The 24,768-nt window shown below is 34.1% G+C and overlaps 1 protein-coding gene across 1 annotated transcript in view; it reads right to left on the reverse strand.

The window, feature by feature from the left end:
* The window catches only part of LOC140436823 (kinesin-like protein KIF19), a 234,969-nt gene that overhangs the window by 32,624 nt on the left and 177,577 nt on the right, over positions 1-24,768 (reverse strand). Inside the window, exons 5-7 of the mRNA XM_072525950.1 lie at positions 18,072-18,221; positions 11,299-11,600; positions 2,313-2,640 (exon numbers count right to left, since the gene is read on the reverse strand). Coding sequence (XP_072382051.1) covers positions 2,313-2,640; positions 11,299-11,600; positions 18,072-18,221 — 780 coding nt within the window. The remainder of the gene's footprint in view (positions 1-2,312; positions 2,641-11,298; positions 11,601-18,071; positions 18,222-24,768) is intronic.

Here is a 24,768-nt window from a genome sequence, read left to right on the forward strand (position 1 = left end):
TCTAACTTGGCTACACCGTACTGAAGACGACCAATAGTCAAAAAGACGTATATAAGGTTGTCTTGAATCTTATGCACATATTTTATTATACATTTTTTCCTTTGTTGCGAGTTATGCACATTTTCTTCTAACTTTATTTTGCTATTAACTATAAACGCTAATATTCATATTTTACCGTTTAGACCAAACGAACTATCAAATCTGAGAAAGAAAAGTCCTAAGAAAGAAATTTGCATCTATCAACCAAAACGGAGTATAGAGATCCAGGTACAAAAAAGAACTCTAACGATCTTAGAATTCCTTAAACTTCAGAGACTTTAATAGGCTGGTCATGTAGTGAGAATGGAGCCTGAAAGATGCTCAAAAAGATCCCTAGATAGGAAAATATAGGAACAAAATTAAAACCAAAGGGCGACAGAAAAAGTGGAAGGATGAAGTGGTAGCGACAGCGTAAGATTTTTAAGACGTAAGAACTGGAAGTAGATTGGCGAGACACCGGCAAGGTTGGAAGCATAGTTTAGACGAGACCAAGGCTCAATTTGGGCTGTAGTAGAATTGTTGGGAGAGATAAAACCTTAAAAGCACAATCTCATAATATGCCACAACTATCATTCAGTCTTTTTCTCCGCTCTTTTATAATATGAAATAGTTGGAACATATATATATATATATATATATATATATATATATATATATATAAGGTTCTTGAACTCCTAAGTGGAGCATAGAGCTTCAGTGAAAACGCGCCACCGGGTTCTATTTTGCGCTAAGGCCTTCACCTCATTCCAATACTTTCCTTGGCCTCTTATCTCGTCCATGATGAATCTTCTCCAAGTTTGTACTGGGCGACCTCTTTTTCTTTTCCCTTGGGGATTCCACTCTAGGGCAGTCTTTGCGATACTGCAACTATTTTTTCGGAGTGTGTGACCGATCCAACCCCACTTTCTGGACTTAATTTCATTTTGTACCCTCTTTTGTTCGGTCAGGTGTAGCAGATCGTCGTTTCTGATGGTTTAGGCCAGAATATACGAACAATTCTTCGTAGACATTTGTTAACAAAAACCTGTAGTTTGTCTGTGAGGGTGTTTGTCACTTTCCAGGTTTCACATCCGTAGAGTAGAACAGACATGACATTTGATCGGAATATTTGGATCTTTGTCCTTGTAGTATACTCGCCAGATCTCCAAACAGAGTTGAGCGTGCTGAAAGCTTGTTGAGCTTTTCGTATCCTCATACGAATATCGTCTTCTGTACCTCCGTTTTCTGTTATGACACTTCCAAGATACGTAAAGTTTTCCACATTTTCAATCTGCATATTGTCGATAGTAAATAGCGTGTTGTTCCTTGCATTTATTCTCATGGATTTGGTTTTACTAATATTGATTTTCAAACCTGTTGGAACAACCAAAAGTTGGAACATATAATACCAAATAAATAGAAATATGCTTTTGGAGACATATCTGGATAGGTATTCAACGGAGAGGTTGATTAATATATTAAACTGTAATGTATCTCGTTTATTGGTTACTTATATACATACACACGGAATAGCGTATTGATTACACGGGTAACTATAGTTACATCTGAAATACATGAACTAATATGATTGACTAACGAACTAGTAATATCCTGAACTGAATTGCCTGTGTTATTTCTACATTTATAACATAATATCGGTTATTAGACCAACGATGATAAAGTGCATAAAATGCACTCAGCATAAAAATGCTAAGTCTTCAAGGTTAGATTTTTAGCAAAAGTATTATGAAACAATACACACATGTGTTATACCTGTGCTCTAGTTTTTAATTGTCCCAATAAAAATGGGTAACACAATTTACGTAATTTAGTAATTATTCATTTGGGATTTTTTATGAATCTTTAATATTATAATATCTCACTACACTTTTCAAACTTTCTTACATCACTATTCAATTAGAATCACAACAGAATAAGTTGTCCATGACCCCTAAACTACAAATCATATCATCATAAGGTTTACCAATCTCTCTAGCATAGAAACAAACACAAAAAATAAACAAACTACAATTACAGATCAAGACGCTTCCTTCAACAGAAAACTCCATGCAAACGAAATCCCTTCATTAGATAGCGATTATACTATAGCGTAGAATAATTTTACCACCTAAACCATCTAAGCCAAAAACCAAACATTAGTTTTTTACCACCGACCAAAGGCAAAATTTGTCTTCTAAAATAAAATTTTACATTTGCAATCAGTCTCCAAAATTCCGAAATATATGAAAGTGCTTAAGATTAGTACTTATTTAAAATACTTATTTGTTTATTACCTCATTTCTTCTTTCCTCGGCATTTAACTTCTTCACATCAGCCGACCTCGGACGTTCTTCTTTCATTTTGTGCTGTAATCGGGATATCTCATCTCTAAGTTCAGTTATCACAGTTTGATATTGAGTCACATGGTAAGAAACATCAAAAACGTTTCGTTCAATTTTTGTCGTAATGTTGTTGGCTCTATCGGCGTAGATAAGAGTGTTCCTCGATTCTTCTTTCTGGCCAGCGCTTGGAGAGACGTGAGCAATCATCACTGTTTTAGAATTGCCGCAGAGGGCGTCTTTTAACAGTCTGGTTAGTTTGGAATCCCTGTAGTTTACATATCTAAAAAAAGTATTTAAAAGTATTAGTATTACAAAATTATTATTATTATTAATATTATTTTGTTAAATTTGATTGGTCACCTATTCATCCCCCAAGCAAGGTCTCTCATTTTGGTTTCACCATTTTCTGAAGCAAGGTGTGTTTTTCTTCATTTTCGTCAACCTCCGGGATACATTTCTCAAGTGCGGGTCAAATTCTATTAACATCCAGAAGACCAACCGGCCTGAGAATGGCACTATCATTCCGATAGGAGAGTTGACTCCGGGGCAAGAAAATCCACAGCTAACAACATGGCTTGCTAACAACCATAGCAGAAAAGACCAGGATAAAACCTAGGATTTGGCGACAAACATTTTTCTTTACTATAATGTAACACTGTAGCAAGAAGTCGAATAATTTTTATTTAAATTCAATATCATATTTAAACATGTATTTTTCCGTCATTTTTTTTAATATTTTAATAAACATGTGTTAATTTAACTGTGTATTGTTTCTTCTTTTTACTTGTTTGCGTGTGTTGCTCCAGAGCAGGCCATATTCACGTCCTGAGTGAGCTAGCCAGGGAGTGTTTCGTATAACGTCTAATGTAGCAATTTTGCAATTGATACATTAGGGGTTATGACGTTAAAAATTGGTCCCAACGGGAAACGATTTGTCGCTCCAACGTTGTTGGTGATGTTAGTCGGGTTGTAGCAGCAAACCAAGGTTTGCGGTTACAAGTTGACAACAGCAGCTCAACGTTGGGATGTTACAAATTAAGCCTCGAAGGGTTACAAATTGGCACCCGATGAATATTCGTTGGCACGTCATAGATTGACGTCCAATGAATGTTCGTTGGAACGTTACAAATTGGCAAACAAATTAAACAAATTGACAAATTAACAAAATTTTAGTAATATTTTTTAAAAATTGTTTACGGTATATATACATGTTAAAACTAAACTAACTAAACCGGCTAAACTTAGAAAATGGATAACCTCGACATTACCCGGATAATGTTGACTTTAACAGAAATGTAATGTTAATGTCTTACGATATATTGACATTACCTGGTTAATGTCGAGTTTAAATATTCTCCCTTGTTAATGTTGACTAGTGTATTAGAAAATAATACAGTATTGTGTAATTTTTTTTCTTCTTCTTCCAACATTTCTTTGTTCTCCTCTACTAAGACGATATCATTAGCAAAGTGTATTGTCCAAGGAGTCCCCTCTCTTACTTTTTTTGTCAGTACATCCATAATAATATTAAACAGGTAAGGACTCAGTGAAGAGTCTTGATGCAAAGCAACCGTTACTAAAAAACTTTCGGTCAATCCGACAGCAGTCTTTACTTTGGTGTATGCACCCTAATACATATTTTTCACGAGCCCGTACTTCTCAGAAACCCATTTATTTCCCATACATCTCCATAGCTTTTGTCTAGGAACTGTATCGTACGCCTTCTCAAGATCTATAAATATCAAATGTAACTATTTTTGCCTCCCGCTGTATTTTTTTATCAGCTATCTCTTCGCAAATAAGGCATCCGTTCTCCTCCTTCCTGGCATTAACCCAAACTGTTCTTCTCCTATCGATGTCTCTTTCCTTAACTTTGCTCTACAGTTCTCTCTCAAATTGTTATTATGTGTGACATTAACTGTATCCCTCTATAGTTCTTACAGTCTTAAATGTCTCTCTTTACCTTTATACAATGATACCATCACACTTTCTCTTCATGCATTGGGCACCCTTTCTTCCTTGTATGTTCTACTTATCATTTACCACAAAATATTAATTTCTTCCTCTCCTAGAGCCATCCAATCCTCCACAGGTATTCCATCAGGTCCTACTGCCTTACTGTTCCTTGTCCTATTTAACGGCTTGACAACTTTATCTCTAGCTATCTACGGTATTACATTCTCATTTGGGATCCTACACCCTCTGTCTCTCCTCTGCTGTTCTTCATTTAGCAACTTACTTCTTTTACACAATAGTACTCAATGGTGTAACAAATACCTACTATTTATTCAACGACAAACTTTAGTGACGTTTAGAGTTGCATAAAATATTAGCTGCTTTACAGTGACACTTCTTTCAACCACATTTGGTTTTGCACGAGCATCTTTTGTATCCTTGACCACCACATAGAGATGAAGTCGCTGCAATCTCAGGATGAGATTTTTTCACAACTGAAACTTTTTCGGTAGCAATGAGGGGAGCCGGACATACAATGAACTGATTTGTTGTAAATACTTGTGGTAATGTACCCCTTTCTGTCCCGATTTTGTAATAAATGTTATCTTCAACTGTCACAACAACACCTAATATATTTCTTGCATCAGATTGTCCTCTATCAAGATCGGGGACAGGTTATCAAACAGTATCACCGATTTTTGCAGTCGGTAACACCTTATTGGAATTTAGTTTCATTTTTATGCTTTCTGAAGCAAAAAATATCTTGCTTAAAATCTATTTTTGATAATAGATTTCTTTCAGCAGTATATTAGCCTCATTTTTGTTATTTTGTTTTTCAGCACAATAGTATGTATGAACAAACATGTTGCACGAGAACATACGCAACCGTTCAAACATTTAGACTCACAAAAACCACAAAAAATTAGGCTGTTATTTGTTATTCCTTCAACTTCTGGGTTAACTGAAGAAAGACGATTTACAGAATACCAGGAACTGTTGTTTTTGTTTGGTACTTTATACACTGGGGTGCAAAATTAACCAGACACTCAGATGTTTCCTAAAAACTGGCATTTAAAAAAGTTTAAGATGTTCCCAATTGAGTATTTAATAAACAACAAAATTTAAAAGTCAAAGTATTACAACTCAAGAATGTTACACAGAAAAAACAATAAACAATTCAAAAAATTTGAAAATCTGCAAAAAAAAACAAAAAGTATTTTTTTTAAATATAAACATTTTTTGGAAAACGATATTTAGTAGCGTGTATTACCTCCACGATCCACGAGCTCTAATTACAGATCTCATTCAATCATGCATACTTAGGATTAAGGCGGCAAAGTTTGAGTCTTGAGGGATTTGCTCCCTTTCATCACGAACTGCTTGCTCCAAATCATTCATGGTTTCAAACTCACCATGGTTACGTCGAATACGTCATTCCAGAATATCCCATGCATGCTCTATTATATTTAAGTCTGCACTCTTTGGGGGCCATGGTAATAAACGAATCCCAACTTCATCAAAATTCTCCGTGTTATTCTTACGATGTATGGACGAGAACTATCTTGCATCAGACGAAAGTTTTCTCCAACAAATGGGGCAAATGGCACTACATGATTTTTTAAACATTGCTGAATATACCGTTGAACGTTCAAATTGTCCCCTTGAATTGTAACAAGTTCTGTATGAGCCTCTAGGGAAATGTCTGCCCACACCATTATATCACCTCCGCCGAACTGAACTTTCGGAGTAAAACAATATTGCTGATAACGTTTACCAGCTCTTCTCCATATTCTAGACCGCCCATCTGGTGAGTTTCTGTTAAATCTTTACTCATCCGTGAAAGCACAGTACTCTAATCGTCATTACCCAAATTAAGATGTTCGCGAGCGAAGTGTAAACGTTGCCTCCAATGATCCGCTGTTAATAGAGGTCCTGTGACGAGTATTCTGGACCTTAATCCATATTCATTTAAGCGTCTTTGAACGGTATAAACGGAAACTGTGTTTCTTTGGGCATGATTTAATCGTCTACCTTGACCTGAACTCTTGGTGTATTGTCCTATTTCCTGAAATCTTTGTATTGCATCAAACAGTGTACTTCGAGATATTCTTAAGGCATTTGCGAAGTAACAAATGCTCCGACCATCATCCTATAAAGCAACAGCTGGTGCCACTTCTTCTGGTGTCATAATTTTTTTAGTGCAAGTTTTAAATAGGTGACAATGCAAAATCCTACTGCCGAACTTATAATTAGGTACAGTATTACAATAAACTTAAATTAATACTAAGCCACTATTTAACATTAATAACAAAACGTATGTAAAAGTGTTGTTGTTCGCACGAAACATTTAAACAGGTTCAAAAAAGAAAAAAATGTTATCGCTTATAAGGCATAAAATACAATTCAAGCAAATTTGAACAAGTTTAGATCTAAACAGCAACAAAAAACAAAAAGATCTGAGTGTCCGGTTAATTTTGCACCTCAGTGTATGTTTCATCGATTTCTGTCGTAACTGAAGAATAATATTTACAGATGACGTGGAATTGTTGGTTTTGTTTGTTACTTCATATGTTTCAGCGACTTCTGTGAGACGACGCAATGCTATGCAGACGACGCAATACTACTCTCAAAGTGAAGATGATTTCCAACTTATGCTGCACCAATTTAATATACCCGACAGAAAATTTAACATGTTAATTTCCTCAAAAAATACAAAATGCATGGTTACAACAGCAAATTTACTAAGATGTAAATTGGAGCTGGAAGGTCAGATAATAGAACAAGTGATGTAGTTTAAATATCTAGACATCAGATTATCTAGCTACGGAAGCTCGAAACTGAAGTGAAAGATCAAGTGAATAGAGCAAACAGAGCCGTAGGCTGCCTAAATGAAACAATATGGAGAAATAAAAATATCGGGAAAGAAACGATAGGCAGAATTTACAAAAAAGTCATCAGACCAATAATGACATACGCGGCAGAAACAAGACCTGACACAGAGAGGACAAAAATGATGTTAGAAACAGCAGAGATGAAAACACTTTGAAAAATTGATGGTAAGACACTATGGGACAGAGCTAGAAGTACAGATATATGACGTAGATGCAAGGTAGACAACATCAAGAACTGGGTAAGAGATAGAACAGTAGAATGGAACGATCATATAAGCCGAATGACAACAAATAGAGTAGTAAAGGCGGCAAGAGACGGTTCCCCAATAGGAAGACGATCAGTAGGAAGACCACGAAAACGATGAAACGACAACTTACTGGAGGCACATTGAAAAACAGAGTCATGTCTATATAAAAAGAAGAAGAAGAAGAAGACTTCTGTGAGAACTTAAGAAATAGTGTTTACAGAAGAACTAAATTTATTGTTTACATTTGGTACGTTTGAACTGCTTATAAAAGTTGTACCTGCAACTATTAAAAAACCAAAAACTAAATAACAATTATTTACTTCTCATAGCTTTACCATATACCTGTATTTCCCTTATCACTGTTATAAGAGTCCGATGAACTTTGATGAAGTCCAATAACTTTGCTATTATTATTGCCATCTTATGCACTATTTACTTCATCCTATTAATGTTGAAGATCTTCCTATGTATCTATTTCATTGGAAATATTTCATTGGTATCTATATTTTGAAAGATAGAATCCGATAGACCAATTTTTTTTTCGACCCAAACATTGCTTCGTAGGGAGACTGTTTTATTCCTGCATGAAAGGCCCTGTTTTTCATTAATTGAATAAATTAAAGGACTTTAGAAGTAAGGTAAAGGCCTCAAGTATTATTTGTTTGAATCCATGTTATAAGCATATCCTGAATGTCACGAATAGCCATTTCGATGCTTCCTTGCGACTGACTATGCCAAGGCTTTCTATGAACAATTTTTAAATGCGGCCACATATTTTTCAGTTCATTTATTACTGTGTTAACGAACTCACGGCCATTCTCAGATTGTAGTATTGAAGGTGCTCCAAAAATGCAGAAAATTTCTACCAAATTTGTAGCTACTTCATCTGCCTTCTTTGAAGTTAAAGATTCAAATTGCACGAATTTTTTGAGGTGATCCTGATATACAAAGATAAAACGAAATGGTCCATCAGATTCGGATTGCATGGCGATCAAATCAACTTTAAACTGACTATTTATTTCAGAAAATATCATAGGTTTTACAACAAGGCCTTTTCATTTTGAACTGAGTTTTTGGTAACAGGATATGCAAAATTGAAAAAAAAGTTACTACTTCTTGTGATATATTTTTGTATTTACCATTTATACAATTTAACTGTTCTTCCTCCATGGCCAATGGAGGCCTTTTTTTACGTAATATAAAAATTTCTCCTTACCTTTTTGCAAAGGAACAATAAGTTTGAAATCATTTTCCACATTCACTATATCGTATTTGGCTAAATGTCAATATGACAACTCTGTTTTCTTAGCTTGTTGTTGTACTTCTTTCACTTGATCATAAATTAAATAATATTTTTTCACCGAGATAAATGGGCAATGTTTTTATTCATTTCAGTCTTTAAATTCTTTAGACATATTGAATACTTAAATTTTCACTTATTAATAACAATATTTTCTGCACAAGTACCACTTGATTAAGAAATAAAAATATATGGACTTTAACACAATACTTGTTTTAATGTCGAGATTAGCCAATTGATGTTCGACTATTAACCAACTAGGCTGATGAATCTCGATATTAACTGGATAATATAGATGTCGAATGTTAACCGTACTCTATATATATATATATATATATATATATATATATATATATATATATATATATATATATATATATATATATATATATATATATATATATATATATATATATATATATATATATACAGGGTGGTCCTTAAGTAATTGTACAAACAGAAACCGTAGATTCTGCACTTTAAAATATTACGATTTAAGCCAACTTGCTTTAATAAAATGTTGATATTAAGAAAGATACAGGGTGTTAAAGTGGAAATTTAAAATTTTATTTTTTGCTATAACTTTTACGTTTGTACATATTTTTGGACAAAAATTGTTGGATGCTCTCGAGTAGGATAAATTATAATTTTATACTTACTTTAATGTAACTTATAGAGGGCGCCACATATGCTACATATGTGGCATAAATTTGCGCTTAACTTTTTTGCTCTTTAAGTTAGCTCTATTTGTGTTAAAAAATATTAAAGATACATTATTTTTCGGGGAGGATCAGGCAGGCTTCACGGCAGGAAGATCATGCATAGACCACATATACACACTGGAACAACTGTTGGAAAAGAAAAAAGCAAAAAATAGAGATATCCACTTGGCATTTGTGGACCTGAGAAAGGCGTATGACTCTGTACCAAGGTCAGAACTATGGGAAGCAATGTACAAATTAGAAATACAGACGGAGCTCATAGAAGCTACAAAAGCTCTGTATAAAGAAAATAAAGTGTCCATTAAAATGGGAACAAGAATCATAGGAGACTTCACCACAACAAAAGGGCTACTGCAGGGTTGTTCCACATCTCCAACCTTATTCAAAATATACTTAGAAAAAGCCTTGACTACATGGAAAAGAAAACGCAAAGGCATGGGAGTACCGGTACGGAACGAATACCTATATACGTTAAGCTTTGCAGACGATCAGGTAGTGATTGCACAAGACCAAGACGACCTCAGCTACATGATGAAGAAACTACAAGAAGAATATACCAAGGCTGGCCTAGATATTAACCTCGCGAAAACAGAGTACCTATCTACAAGTGAAGAAGACATAACAGATCTACAGATTGATGACAACGTAACAATCAAAGGAAAGGATAAATTCAAATACCTGGGGTTTATAATCACGAAAAAGGCAACATCAGAGGAAGAAATTACACAAAGATTAGGACAAACAAGAACAGCAATCCGACAACTTAACTCAGTATGGTGGGATAGACATCTAAATATGAAGACAAAAACGCAGATTTATAAAACATCTTGCACAAAAAAGCTTCAAAATAAATTGCTTTTAAAATGTGGATTAAATATGTGGAACTAAATATTGTCCAACAAACAAAAACAATGAACAACTAAGTCAACTTACGAAAACCCTTTTAGACCAAAGGCGACAGATGCAAGGAGATAACAGTATAAGCAAAGAAGGGCTAACTAAAATAAATCACAAAAGCAATAAGAAAAGACATAAAAAACTGCAAAGTAGAAAAAACAAAACAAGCAATACACCAAAATAAGGACATAAAAGTTTTGAGAAGAAGCATGCAAAAGGGAAAAATAGAAATTAACAAACTAATAATCAGAGCTGGAGAAGAAACTACGAACAGAGATGAACTATTAACAATAGTCAAAGAGTTTTGCACAGAGCTATATAGATATATTCGAGAAGAACTGCTTTGACAATTTAAAACTCAACGTTTCGGCACCCATTTTGGAGCCATTATCAAGAGAAATATGGTTCCGTTCAAGTTCGGGGTCTCAATCTGCCTACTACCCTCACTCGTGACGTACCAGTATCTTGTTCTCCAGAAATACGAGATCCGTCAAACGGCACTGAGGTCTTAATCAGCCTACTCCTCAGTGTCGAGTGACACGCAATTTTTTTAGACTGTTATTTTGCAAACATAAAGTATGTTTATACTATTTCACTGAATTCTTCCCTGTGGCTTAACTTTTTTATTTTTGTCAAAATTAAAATTTTTGCCAGATGCGCACCATTCCCCCACTCGCCCCCATTGAGTTTGTCTAGTTTGTTTGTAGTTTATGATGTAGTTTATTTTATGTAAAACTGTTTCCACGTATTCTGGATATATGGCATAGACCAACATAAATCAATATTTAGGTAATTGCGTTTAAGTTTATTATTATTTGCCGTTTTTAACATTATTACTGTAAAACACACTTTTCACTTTCTAGCATTACATAAAAGTATGATTTAGCAAAACATATATTTTATAGAAAAAATTATATAACATACCTTGCTCCCCCACTTAATGCATTTATGCAATTTCCCAAAGCCAGTAAGGATCTGTTAATATGAGCACCTTCTTGCAATCTCTTACCACTGTTTTTAGTCTTATTGGCTCGTTCAGAACCTGCCAAGTCAATCATAAATAAACGTCCTTGTCTAATCTTGATACGCAAATGATCTGTTTTATTCACTGGAATCGTATGCCTTACGGTGACACTAAGAAGTGCGTGACTTCTTGAGGATGTTTGGTTCATAGCAGTGGGCTCTATCGTTCTTGCCTTGTTACCCTTTTGAAGCAATTGCATGATCTATAAAAAGGATATTAGGTGGATATTTTATAAAAAAATAAAAAAGAAAATGTCTCTTAAATTAGTTGTGAAGTTTATTTTTTTTAATATTTAGTTTTTTTAGTTTTTAGTTTTTTATAACAAATAAATAAAACTAAAAAAATAAATAAAATCTAAAGCAATAATATAGGAAAATGTTTTTCAACATTTTTCATTGACATCTTAAAGTATAATTTTCGTTTCACTTTATGTATTTAAAAACTTCTTTTTGTCATAAGGGCGGACATTTCTTGCGAAGAAAAATATTAAAAAATAACAGCTTCAAAAATATGCATCATAATTTAATTCCACTGAATTTTGTTACAATACCTATATGTCAAATATGTAGTAGTCGAATGTTTACATTTTCTTCTCATATTTGTCTTATATATAGACTACTTCATAGATTTAACACAAGAGCACAAGAATTTAATATTATGACGATATTAACGAAAACCTAAATAATAGTAACTAACTAACTAACTAACTAACTATGTAGACTTTATCATACTTTGTAGATATTAAGTTCTTCTTTAGAAGCTTATTGTACATCTTTCATTCTGTAACCCTATACCAGCTTCTTGGGGACAGGTACACGTCTAGGGGATAATTACCATACATTTTTTAAATTACGCGATTGCCTCCAAAAAGTATCTGTCACCTGAGATCTAATGCCTCGCAGGCATGCAAAATATGGTTGACTCTTTCAAGTTTTCTGCTACAGGGTCTCAAGCTTGCATGCAGGTGTCCTTGAATAGCTTGAGTCTGAACTGATGTTTGCTTCCCTTTCGCAGTATATCAGCTGTATAACACATATCCGCCCAATAAACATTTTGTTTGTGACGATACTTTTTGACACTCTCACGGTGGGAGTATTCACTCTGGGTCGAAGTATTTTGTAGTTAAGGTGTTCTGATGAGTTTATCCGCTGTTTTATTACTACGTATTTCTAGCTGACCTAAAACCTTTATCAGTGTGACACTATTATATTCCGCGAGTATATTGAGTTCCTCTCGGAATTCCCACACTAGTCTAGAGTCCACCTTACGGCTTGTAAGAACCTTATGGCTGCAAGGCTATCTATGCGTATATTGATCCACTTCAGTTCGAAAGTACGTATGCTAATTTCTCTTGCATAGTATAAAATGGAGAAAATTTTTGCCGGAAATACAAAGGTATATTATACATAACGTATGGTCCTAAAGTTTTGGGAAAAATTTCAAAAGCATATAACTCTGACCACAATAATCTTGCGGCAACATCTCGGAATTCTCTCTAATTGATCCTCTGTGTATTTTGGAGCTTTCCTTCTTTTCCGGTAGATAATATTGTTACTCGATAGGGTCCTGTACACTGTAGTCTTTCCAACATGAAATCTTCTAGCCAGTTTTCGCTGTGAGACCCCAATTTTGTTCTTAGCTGCTTCAATCAGTCTTGCCTCTCTTATATGGTTCAAAATCCGCGGTCGGCCACTTTTACGCAAGTTAACACATGGTATCTCTTCTTCACATTCTCTGATTGTGCGATAAATTGTCGATTTGCTTATGTTTTGATCTCGATAAATATTAACAATATCTCGTTCCGACATTCGCCCAACCATATTATAAACACCTCGACGAATATCAATTTTATAAGACATTTTGCAGAGCACAAACCAAAATATTCTGCATTGTTTATTAAATGTCAATAACTGATGACATTTCAATTCCATGGCCTTCTTTGTTAAATGCATTTTGCTTCTCAATCAGACCAGGTGAAATTTTTTAGGTGAAATCCAAAACTTTAGGACCATACGTTATGGATAGAAATTATCGTTCCTGATTTTACTAATAATGTTGCTATGCCCTGATCTAACTATTACGTTGTTCAGGTTTTCCCCTAGTCTATAATATCCCATACTCGCCTTCTTCTTTATAACTATGCGTAAATAAGAAGAGTTCAGTAAGGCCTTCACAGCTGCCGTAGGTGAATCTCATAGCCGTGTGAGTATAAGTTGAGCAAGTTTTTGCACCTTGCTTAGTTTGAGGATGGCAATTTTTGCTGCACCTTTGGCTACCATACCACTAATGCAATTAATAATTGTCGGTTTTATCAACATGTTATGAATCCAATATAACTTGTCGGAATTTAAACCCCACATTTTTTCATGAGTGCGTCTGACAACCAGTAACGTAGATACCGGTCTCTTGGTTATTCGTTCTCTTTGCTGATTCCAAGTAGCCTCGAATGTAATATTACCCCAAAATTCAAGCCCTATATTTGAAGACTATTTTGTAACTGCAGATAGAATCTATTGCATTATACTTCTGACTGTGCCATTAAATTTACCGTGGGATAAGATTATCAGATCATATTTTTACTCCAGGACATTGTTGAGTCTAGTTAGCCAACTTCTAACCAGAAAGTTCATTTATTTAACCCTTGTAAACCTAGAGATCTTGTATCAAATCTATATTCGAAGATTCTCATAGCAATAGTAAGTTCTGCCGAAGCTGCCTTACTATGCTGGAGGTTCACCTGTAGGACTCTGATTGGAGCCATCCAGACCTCTGATTTTTCAGAATACTTTATCATTTGTAAGGTTTTTCGGTGCCATTATGTATGGAATATAAAACTGTTTAAATGTCAACCGTAGCTTCACTGGCGCGCATTCGAAATATCCAATTATTCATGACTCTGGCGCATTAATCAGGCTGAATTTGACTGATGACATGGGTTATAGAGGAGAGTTACCTAAGACGGGACGGTTCCCAAGTAGGGACACTAGCAATTCTAGAAAATCTGTAACAAGTGACAACACCTGCACTGGAAGAATGAAAGCTCGCTATTCAGTCGTATTGTCACGTAAACGACACGAGGCTAGCATACCGGTAGCGTTCGTCAGAACAAGTTGTTAATGTTTACATATTTTTTTAAATTTATTTACGTACAACATTATAGCGAATATAGCGTTAATGGTAAGTATCTGTGAAACTTAACGTTATTAGTCAATAACAGAGTTTATAGTCATTGCATTTCACTGTAAAGTATTTGCCACTAAAGCTTTTGTTTAATATCGGTTAAGATTTTTAGAAAATGGGTGCAAATCTCTTAAGATGGGACAAAGTTAAACTTCCTAAGTCGGGACGTCCCATCTTAGGAACTAAAATATGGCTACAGATATTCTTCTTATATCTGCCTACTTTTAACTAATTAAATCATAAATTACTCATAAATTCTTACATATAACGGTAATTCATTCTAAAAACATTTATAAGTAGGGGTTCAGTAATTAGATTATACCCAAGGAGGTCATAATATTCTAACCTTGATTATAGCTAAGTAAAGATAATGTGTCATTAAAAAATGTTTTATTCAGTGAACTCTATATCTCGTAAGTGGCACTGATATATTTTTCTTTTACAGATGCCAAATAGAAATCCAAATTCCTATTACAAAAGAAAAACTGATCGTGGAAACTGGTCCGTTCAAAATATGATTCTAGCTGTACAAAAAGTTCGGAATAACGAACTATCGCTTCGAGAAGCTGCTGACAGATATAATATTCCTAAAAGTACTCTTCAAAGACGAGTTACAAACAAAAATAAAATCGTGACCGAAAATGACAAATATCTTGGTCGGTTTAGGCAAATATTCTCAGTTGAACAGGAACACGAAATTTTAGATCATATTCTTGAAATGGAAAAGCGATTTTTTGGAATCACTTATAAAGAACTTCGTAGTCTGGCATTTGACTTTGCCCAAGCCAATAATATTGCTAACAATTTTAATAAAGATACTCGAATGGCCTCTAAAAAGTGGGTTTATGGGTTTTTGAGTCGACATAGAAATATTTCTCTGAGAAAACCAGAAGCAACCTCATACGCTAGAGCTACAGGATTCAACAAGAATGCAGTCCAAAGTTTTTTCAACAACCTGAAAAGTATTTATAATAAACATCACCTCACTTCAGATAGAATCTGGAATATTGATGAGACCGGAGTGACCACCGTCCAAAAATTATCTAAAGTTCTTGCTCAGAGGGGTAAAAAGCAAGTGGGAGGTTTAACAAGTGCTGAAAGAGGAGTTAATGTCACTATAGTAGCTGCTATGAGTGCAAGTGGCAATTTTCTTGCGCTTGCTTTTATATTTCCCAGAAAGAAAATAAAACCAGAGCTGATGGAAAATGCACCTAACGGTAGTCCGGCATTTTCACAGGACAAAGGATGGATGGATCGTGATGTTTTTTTAAAATTCATAAAATATTTTGCACAATAAACCAGACCTTCGAAGGAGTGCAAAATTGTTATTATTTTGGACGGCCATAGTTCACATACAAAAAGTTTAGACGTTATAAACTTCTGTCGCGAGAATGGTATTATTTTATTATGCCTGCCACCACACTGTACGCATAAAATGCAACCCCTAGATGTTTCGTATTTGTATTTTAAATCATTTATGAGTTATTATGATTTGTACCTTACTAGATGGCTATAAAATCATTGTGGTCGTACATTTGGAATATATCAAATCTCAGGGGCTGTTGCAGAAGCATTCTCAAAGGCATCTTCTGTACAGATAGCGACAAATGGATTCCGAGTATCCGGAATTTGGCCTTTTAACGAAGACGTATTTCAAGACTGCGAATTCGCTCCCTCTAAAACGACGGAACAATCAGTGGACAATGAAACTACATCAAAGGTCAATAAATTATCCGTAATGATGGCTCATACCGAAGGCGTAAATCAAGTCGAAATGTATGATAATCCGATTCCTTCAACTTCAAAACAGTCTGTTTTAAGGTCACCTAAAGATGGCGATTCCGAAGATAACAGACCGATACAGAGAACCCAAATCATTCCTATCCAATTTCCGACATCCAAGGTAAAAGTGACTGATATTAGTCCGCTACCAAAGGCACAGAAAAAGAAAGGTAAGACTTCTTCTAGACATTCTCTGAAATCCACGATACTCACAGAATCGCCGTATAAAAATGAATTAGAGACGTTGCAATCCACAATCCCACAGTAGCAATATCACAGTCGTCACTTCAACTAAAGATGATTCAAACTGTATTGTATGTGGAAAGAAGTACGCAGAGAGTAGTGAAGACTCTTACAACTGCAAAATATGTTCAAATTGGGCTCATGAGTCTTGTGGAGTAATGGATGATCTCTATTTTATTTGTGGAGGTTGTATAGAGTAATGTCCCTTTTTGAGAAACCCAACGGACCATCTTAAGATTCCGGTTTCTCATGATGGGACATTCACACTTTTTTTTTAATAACAAAAAACGAAGCATATTTTTTATTTAGTTTATATCTAAAATGTGTTAATAATTAGAATAAAGTTTCATTTTATTACCTCAACTTTTTTTTAATATCTATAGATTTTCAAGTATTTGTTATAAAAAAAAACTGTCCCAACTTGGGTGACTCTCCCCTATTGGCTTTGAGGGCCACGGCAATTAGTAAAATCGCACGATCTCGGTGACTGATTCACATCACCTCCACGTGAAATGACCACATGTCGTTTTTATCTATATCATTCAACTCAGGTCAAAAGAAGTTGGTTATCAGCGACCTGTAGCGCTCTCTGTTGGCGGTGATGCTCTGGCCTACATCGTTTTCAAATAACTTTAAACCGTCAGCCTAAAATCAACAGTGCCTTTTTGGGGATTCTTTGGACGATCGTGTATCTTATTTTCCTTTCTAATTCAACAATTTTGTTGATGTTATCATTCTTCTAAAAATGAGAATCGTCGTTAAAGATGATTTTTCGATTTTTTTTATAACTTAAAAAAACTCGTGAATGACTGGATTAATTTGGCTAATTTTGGTTTTGAAATATTTGTAGAAATTCAAGGAAGGGCTAAAAGGTGAGCATATATGATAAAACTGTAAGGAGAATAGTAAAAACAACAATTGTATTTTCACATACAAACGGTTATACATACTCCTTTGGATTAGCCTCACTAAAACCGTGACTATCTTCATGTCTATTTACTTTTTTCTTTTCACGCGAATGACCGAAGTTCCATTCCCCGCCAAGGAGAAAATGTTTGTTCTTTTAAATCCGTTATAATGAAATATAATAATCAAAGTCAAATAATTAAACATAAATACAAGATAATAATGAAAATGTAAATGATGAATAAATTCAATATTATATTTAAAAAAGTCAAAATTACTAAAATCATTAAACAAAATTTTTAAAGAAAAAAATTAAGATTTTTAAAATTTCCAAGAATTTAAATGTGTGGTATTATGAGAAATATTAACAATTCAGTAATCAGCCGACATAAAATTTCATTAACCCACATAATATTGTAATAACGCGCTCATAGAATTATTTACTTTTGTCGGTACTCCCTAAATTTTTTATTTTATTGTAAAATTTTTAATTAAACTAAGTAGACAAGCTAATTTAGGGAAACCGCATATAGTAACTCTTGAATGGTTTTAATTAACTTACCTCGTCGGTACTATTTGTAGAAATTTCAGATAATCCAGCTACCTGCATACTTTTTCCTTTAGAATCTTCCCGCAATTCCAAAAATCCTGATGATGGATTAAGCAAGTCTCGAATTTGTTCATTGTAAATTTCAAGGTATGACATAGTAACCTAAAAAAATATTTATTTTATAAATATTCAATTTCAAAACAATATATTGTAACATATGGCGAAATATAATTAGAGAAGAGCAGGTATAAGCAAAACAAATATAATAAAACTAACATGACATTTTCAGTACAGTGATAGACTTGCTAGCTACCAGACGTATTTCTATCAACAAAACCTTTGATAATTACCGGTATCGGTTATTAATTATTTAATTTCTACTTTGTAAACTAGTTTAAATTTTTTTTTGTAATATAGTGTACGGAGTGTAAATAGCTCCCCCTAAATGGGGGAAGCTGTAAAAAGAAAGACGCCGTTAGGTGGAACTATTAACCAGACAATGAGTGCAGATAACTCTAAAAGTGATGCGGAGTCAGAAAATTATGTATCGGTCCCCGTACAAGACATGGATACCACTTTAAGTTCTGAGGCTACAGCTGAAACCAGTCGTCAGGTCATTAGTGATAACGAAAAGGATATTTGTAAACAAAACAAAACACCTAAAGTTTTTAATCTAAGGAATGGAGATAAGTATAATTTGAATAATATTTGTGTTTTTATCGAACGAAAAAATATTGAAAATGCCGGCCGTCTTCATCCCTTATTTGTGGGAGATGTCTTACATAAAAAACTAAATGTTAAGAATATTAATCAAATTAGATCTGTTGGAACAAATAGAATAAAAGTTAGTCTAAAAACATGTTCTGATGCCAATGATTTAGTAAACAATCCTCTTTTATCAGAAAATGATCTTGTAGCATTTATACCAAATCATTTATTAGAAATTAAGGGTTTGATAAAAGATATCGATACTCAATTCGATACGAAATATATTTTAGATAACATAATATCTCCTTCAACAGTAGTTGATGTTAAACGTACACATCGTAAAATAGAAAAGGATGGTGATATACAGTATGTCCCCAAAAAAACCATTATTGTAACTTTTGAAGGGAACACCTTACCTAATTATATTTCAATAAATAGTGTATATTTTTCGGTAGAGCGGTTTTTTAGCAGAGTTACACAGTGCTTCAGATGTCTACGCTATGGTCACATTTCTAGGCAATGTAAAAATATTGAAGAGTTCTGTATTAAGTGTAGTAATGTAAAAGCTGTAAATCATGTTTGTCACGATTCAGAAATTCGCTGTTTATATTGTAAAACAAATGACCACGTTTCTATTTCAAGAAAATGTCCTCATTATGAAAAACAACGTAAAATTAAGAATGTTATGGTTGAACAAAATATTTCCTTTATTGAGGCAAAAGAATATTGTGAAATGTCTTATTCTGGTATATCTGTAAACAATAGTTTTTCTATTTTATCCAACTCCAATTTTCCGCCCTTACCAGCAGTTGAATCTAAATCTGGAAATTCTAACTCCCTTTTACACTCAAATTTTAAGAATAATAGCAATTATGTTTTGCCCACCCACTCCACTCGTAGTCCTACCGGCAATAGCAATAAAAAACGTTGAATTTCTAATGACACTCCTCCTCCACAACCGATGTTTCCGTTTCAGTTTGGCCCTAATCAACCACTGCCTCGAAATAATAATCCACCAGATTTTATAGTTGAATTTTTAAAAAGTATTCATACTATTGAAGATATCAAAAATTTGAATAATGATTTAATTCAAACAGGAATAAATAAAGTGTTGAAGGACACATGTAAAAAGTAACCTTCACTCCATTACCAAAGACATTAAATATTTGTCAGTGGAATGCACGTTCTGCTGTTTCAAATAAAAATAGTCTAATGCATTATCTTGTAAATAATAATATTGATGTAGCAATAATGGAGGATTCCAAGGATGGAGTCAAGGTGAATGGCGTAAATATCAACAGTATCAGATACGCCGATGATACAGTGTTAATTGCGGATTCCGACGTAGGTCTACAACGACTCATCGACAAGACCAACTCGACCTGTGAGCAATTTGGTATGAAAATAAACATTAAAAAAACCAAAGTGATGTCAATCCGAAAAAATCAAAACGTACCTCAACCTTGCACAATAAATGGGCACATTTTAGAACAGGTCAATAGATTTAAGTACCTGGGATGTTGGATCGATAGCAGCCTAAATCCTGATCTAGAAATAAGATCGAGAATAGAACAGGCCAGAAAATCTTTCGAAAAAATAAAAAAACTGCTTTGTGATTCTCGAATAAAACTCGAAATTCGACTACGTTTATCAAAATGCTACGTCGGGTCGACTCTTCTATATGCAGTTGAAACGTGGACCCTAAAAACATCAACCGTAAATAAATTGGAGGCCTTTGAAATGTGGATCTACCGGAGAATGCTCAAAATTTCATGGACATCGCATACCTCAAACGAAGAAGTGCTGCATAGAATAGGCAAGGAAAGAGAACTTTTTAACACAGTAAAAGTTAGAAAAACATCATACCTAGGCCACATACTGAGAAATAATAAGTACCAATATGCCCAACTTATAGTGAAAGGAAAAATCGAGGGAAAGAGAGGCCTAGGAAGGAAAAGACTATCGTGGCTCAGAAACATCCGACAATGGACAGGGCTAAATTTTGAACAGCTAATAAGAACAGCTGAAGATAGAGAAGATTTTAAAATTGTAGTAGCCAACCTCCATTGAGGAGAGGGCACTTTAAGAAGAAGAAGCAATAATAAGTGAAACATGGTTTAAACCCAAAAAAGTATATAGTTTCGTAGGTTATAATGTAATTCGTAAAGATAGACAAGATGGTTTTTCAGGAATTTGCATTTTGGTCAAAAAGTCGATTTCACACCTAGAATTAAGCATAGTTCCCAATTTTAATGTCGATCTTCTTGTTTGTGGTATTAATATTAAATTCAACAATAAAACTTTAAGTATAATTTCCGTTTATAGGTCACCGGATATTAAAACCAACACAACTGATTGGGTAAATATTTTTTCGCAGTTTTCAACTCCATGTATCATTGGTGGGGATTTTAACGCGCATCATGCTACTTGGGGATCCCATAAAAACGATTCTATTGGTAAACAACTCATTGAAGCAAGCAATAATTGTGATTTTGTAGTTATGAATACTGGCGAACCCACGTGTATTACCCGGCCAGGATGCAATGATTCTATGATAGATGTTACCTTTTGCTCCTCGGACATAGCTAGTGATATAGTTTGGGCAGTTTACTCTGACACACTTGGATCGAATCATTTTATGATAAAAATAACTCTTGCAATGCAGCAAATTCCGCAGGACATCACAATTCCGCGATATAGATGGAACCTAAAAGGAGCTAATTGGAAACAATATAAAGAGCTTGTGGAAGAATACTTTTATAACTTTAGTGATGCAGAATATCCAACCACCAAAGAAAAATATGAATTCTTAATATATTGTATAAATAATGCGGCACAAAGAACTTTAAAAGAATATAGGCCGTTTAAGTGCAAAAATCGAACACCTTCACCTTGGTGGGATGCAGAATGTGACAACATAATTTCTGAAAGGAAACATGTACTGCAAGTATACAAAGAAAACCCCACAAAAGATAATTTTCTTGCATACCAAAAATGCATGGCACTTACTAAACGAACATTAAAAGAAAAAGCTAAAAAAAGTTGGATTGAATGGTGTTCCAATCTCAACAAAAATACTCCAGCTAGCATGATATGGAAACAAGCAAAAAAATGAATCGTAAAACAATAAACATTGGTAAGCCACATAATGATGATTTAATAGATGAGTTTTTTAATCATGTAGCTCCACAGACTGTTCCTTCCACTGTAAATATTGAACATACGATCTTAGATAAAAGACATTTTTTGGCAAATAATTTTCACATTAATGAACTAAATTACGCTTTGAGAAATAGAAAAAGTACTGCCCCGGGTTTTGATCAAATTAAGTATCCGATGTTAGAGAACCTACCAATTATAGCAAAAAGGTTTCTTTTACAAATTTTTGATGAGATTCTTGCAGGTGAGTGCATTGAAGATTTTAGGAAAATTATAATCACACCGATTCCTAAACAAGGTAAAGACCCTAACTTGGCCCATTCTTATAGACCAATTTCTCTGCTATCATGTGTGCAAAAAACTTTCGAACGTATGATAAAACATAGGCTGGAATGGTGGCTACATAAAAAAGACCTGCTTACGCCCTGTCAATTTGCATACAAAAGAGGAGTGGGTACACTAGTTGCACTTACAACCTTAGTAACAAATATTCAAAATAATTTCTCCAGAAATACATTTCTTCCAACAATTTTTATTGATATTGAGAAAGCATATGACACCTTAAGCTTAAATATTTTGAGTAAAAAAATGATTATTGATTTTAACATTCCTAAGGCAATAGTGTATGCTATTATCGGATTATATTCAGAAAGACATGTTTATGTCAGGGAGTTTAACAACCATTTATTAGGCCCAAGATATGTTTTTACAGGAATTCCACAAGGAGCTGTCTTAAGTCCTTTTCTTTTCAATTTATACACAGCTGACCTACATAAATTAAAGTTGGAAAAATATCCTTTTAAGATCATCCAATATGCAGATGACTTCAGCATTTACTGTGAAACAAAGAAGAGAGATGAAGCTTTTGGATTTTTAATAGATACCTACAACGTTGTAGAAATATGGTTGGAAGAAAATCACCTTCAGCTGTCGGCCACAAAATCAGTAATGACCATTTTCAGTAGACATAATATTCCCAATATCGAAACATTTATAGTAAAACAGCGAGAAATTCCTTTTAAAAAAGTAATTAAATATTTGGGCATTATACTGGATCACAAGCCCACATGGAAATTTCACATAAAATATATTTTAAATAGATGTGAAAAAGGCCTAAACTTTCTGAAAATGACAACTAAAACTTGGTGGGGAACAGATGTTCAGACTTCCTTACTTTTTTATAGAACGTACATTCGCTCTATCATAGATTATGGATGTTGGTTATATGGATCTGCCAGCAAGAACTTACTAAACAAATTAAACATATTTATAAACCAGTGTTTGCGTGTCTGTATTGGTGCCATGAAGACAACTCCTATTGAGCCCCTTTATGTTGAAGCACTTGAGCCTCCAATTTCTCTTAGAAGACATTTCTTGGCCGAAAAATTTTTACTGAAAATTAAACACCAGGACACTTTCCTTTATACCAAATTATGTAAACACTGGAAGAGCAAATAACAACATTATAACAAGCATCTTATCCAATTGGGATTACTACAGTACTATCTACACGGATGCCTCCAAATCAGAAGACGGTACAGGATGTGCCTTTTACATCCCCATGGAAAAGGTAGAAAAATGTTCAAATTAAAAGCAAATATTTCCATATTTAGTGCGGAAGCAATTGCCATATATCAAGCCCTACTTTTTGTTTCTAACAGGGAATCCTCCGTTAATATTGTTTCAGATTCCATGTCAGTTCTCACAGCCATTAACCAACCTTTTTTTCCAACCACATACTCCAATCCCTACATAATATTAATTAAAAAATTAGTTAAACACTTTAAGGAAAATAAAAAAAATGTGATATTTATATAGGCCAAAGCACACAGTGGAATTAAACATAATGAACATGTGGACCAACTAGCCAAATTAAGTATTTATTCAGTGGATACCACAGAATATCTACCCAGTATTTCTGATTTGGTTGCTTCTCGCAAGGCAGTTTTAAAATATAAATGGAGTGATCTATGGTCTGAGTTTTGTTTTACCAACCCAAATAGATACACTTTTTTACACACAACTGTCCCTGTTGCACATTGGCACAGAACTTATAATGTCCCTAGGCGTTATATAACAACCATATCTAGGCTTAAATTTGGACATGCTTGTTTTCCTGCTCATCTTGCAAGGATTCATGTGATCGAGAGTAAAAACTGTGTGGAATGTGGAGTAGAAGGTGACCTAGATCATGTAATTTTTGGTTGTGCCAAATATAATTTGGAATCCACCTTATTATACAATAATATAGTTCATATTACCGGTAAATCTCCGTTTAACGTTTTATCTGCCCTAGCGACTCAAAATAGATTAATTTACGATTGCATAATCGATTTTTTGACCAAATGTAATATTTTTCTTTAGTTAAAAAAAAAAAAATTGTTTTTACTTTTTACCTTTGTTTTCTCTCCTTTATATGTTTAATCCTATTTACCGTGGCCTAGTTCTCCTGTGTATGTTATATATTATAATGTCCTGACGGGCCCCTGGACGTGAAGCGAGTGACCCATGTTAATTGTATGTGTTTATGGATATATATGTGTATGTATATATACTATCTTTTCTCTTCTTACAATAATTAAAATATGAGGTTAGTGTGTCGGAAAGTGACATTTTTATGCCAGATAGTTTTTTTTTCTGCACAGTTCCATATAATATTCTAAACAAAAATTATATACAGTACAGTACCTTAAACCTTTCAGCTGGACATAGGTAATACATATTGAGGTAACTGTGGCAGCTGCATTTTCTCGAGTCTGTGCCAATATCCCACCACACTAATCGACAGCCTACAATGCGATATGTGATTGATACTATTAGTAACTCGATAATCGGCACCTTA

The sequence above is a fragment of the Diabrotica undecimpunctata genome, chromosome 3 (genome assembly GCF_040954645.1).
Source record: "Diabrotica undecimpunctata isolate CICGRU chromosome 3, icDiaUnde3, whole genome shotgun sequence".
NCBI lineage: Eukaryota > Metazoa > Arthropoda > Insecta > Coleoptera > Chrysomelidae > Diabrotica > Diabrotica undecimpunctata.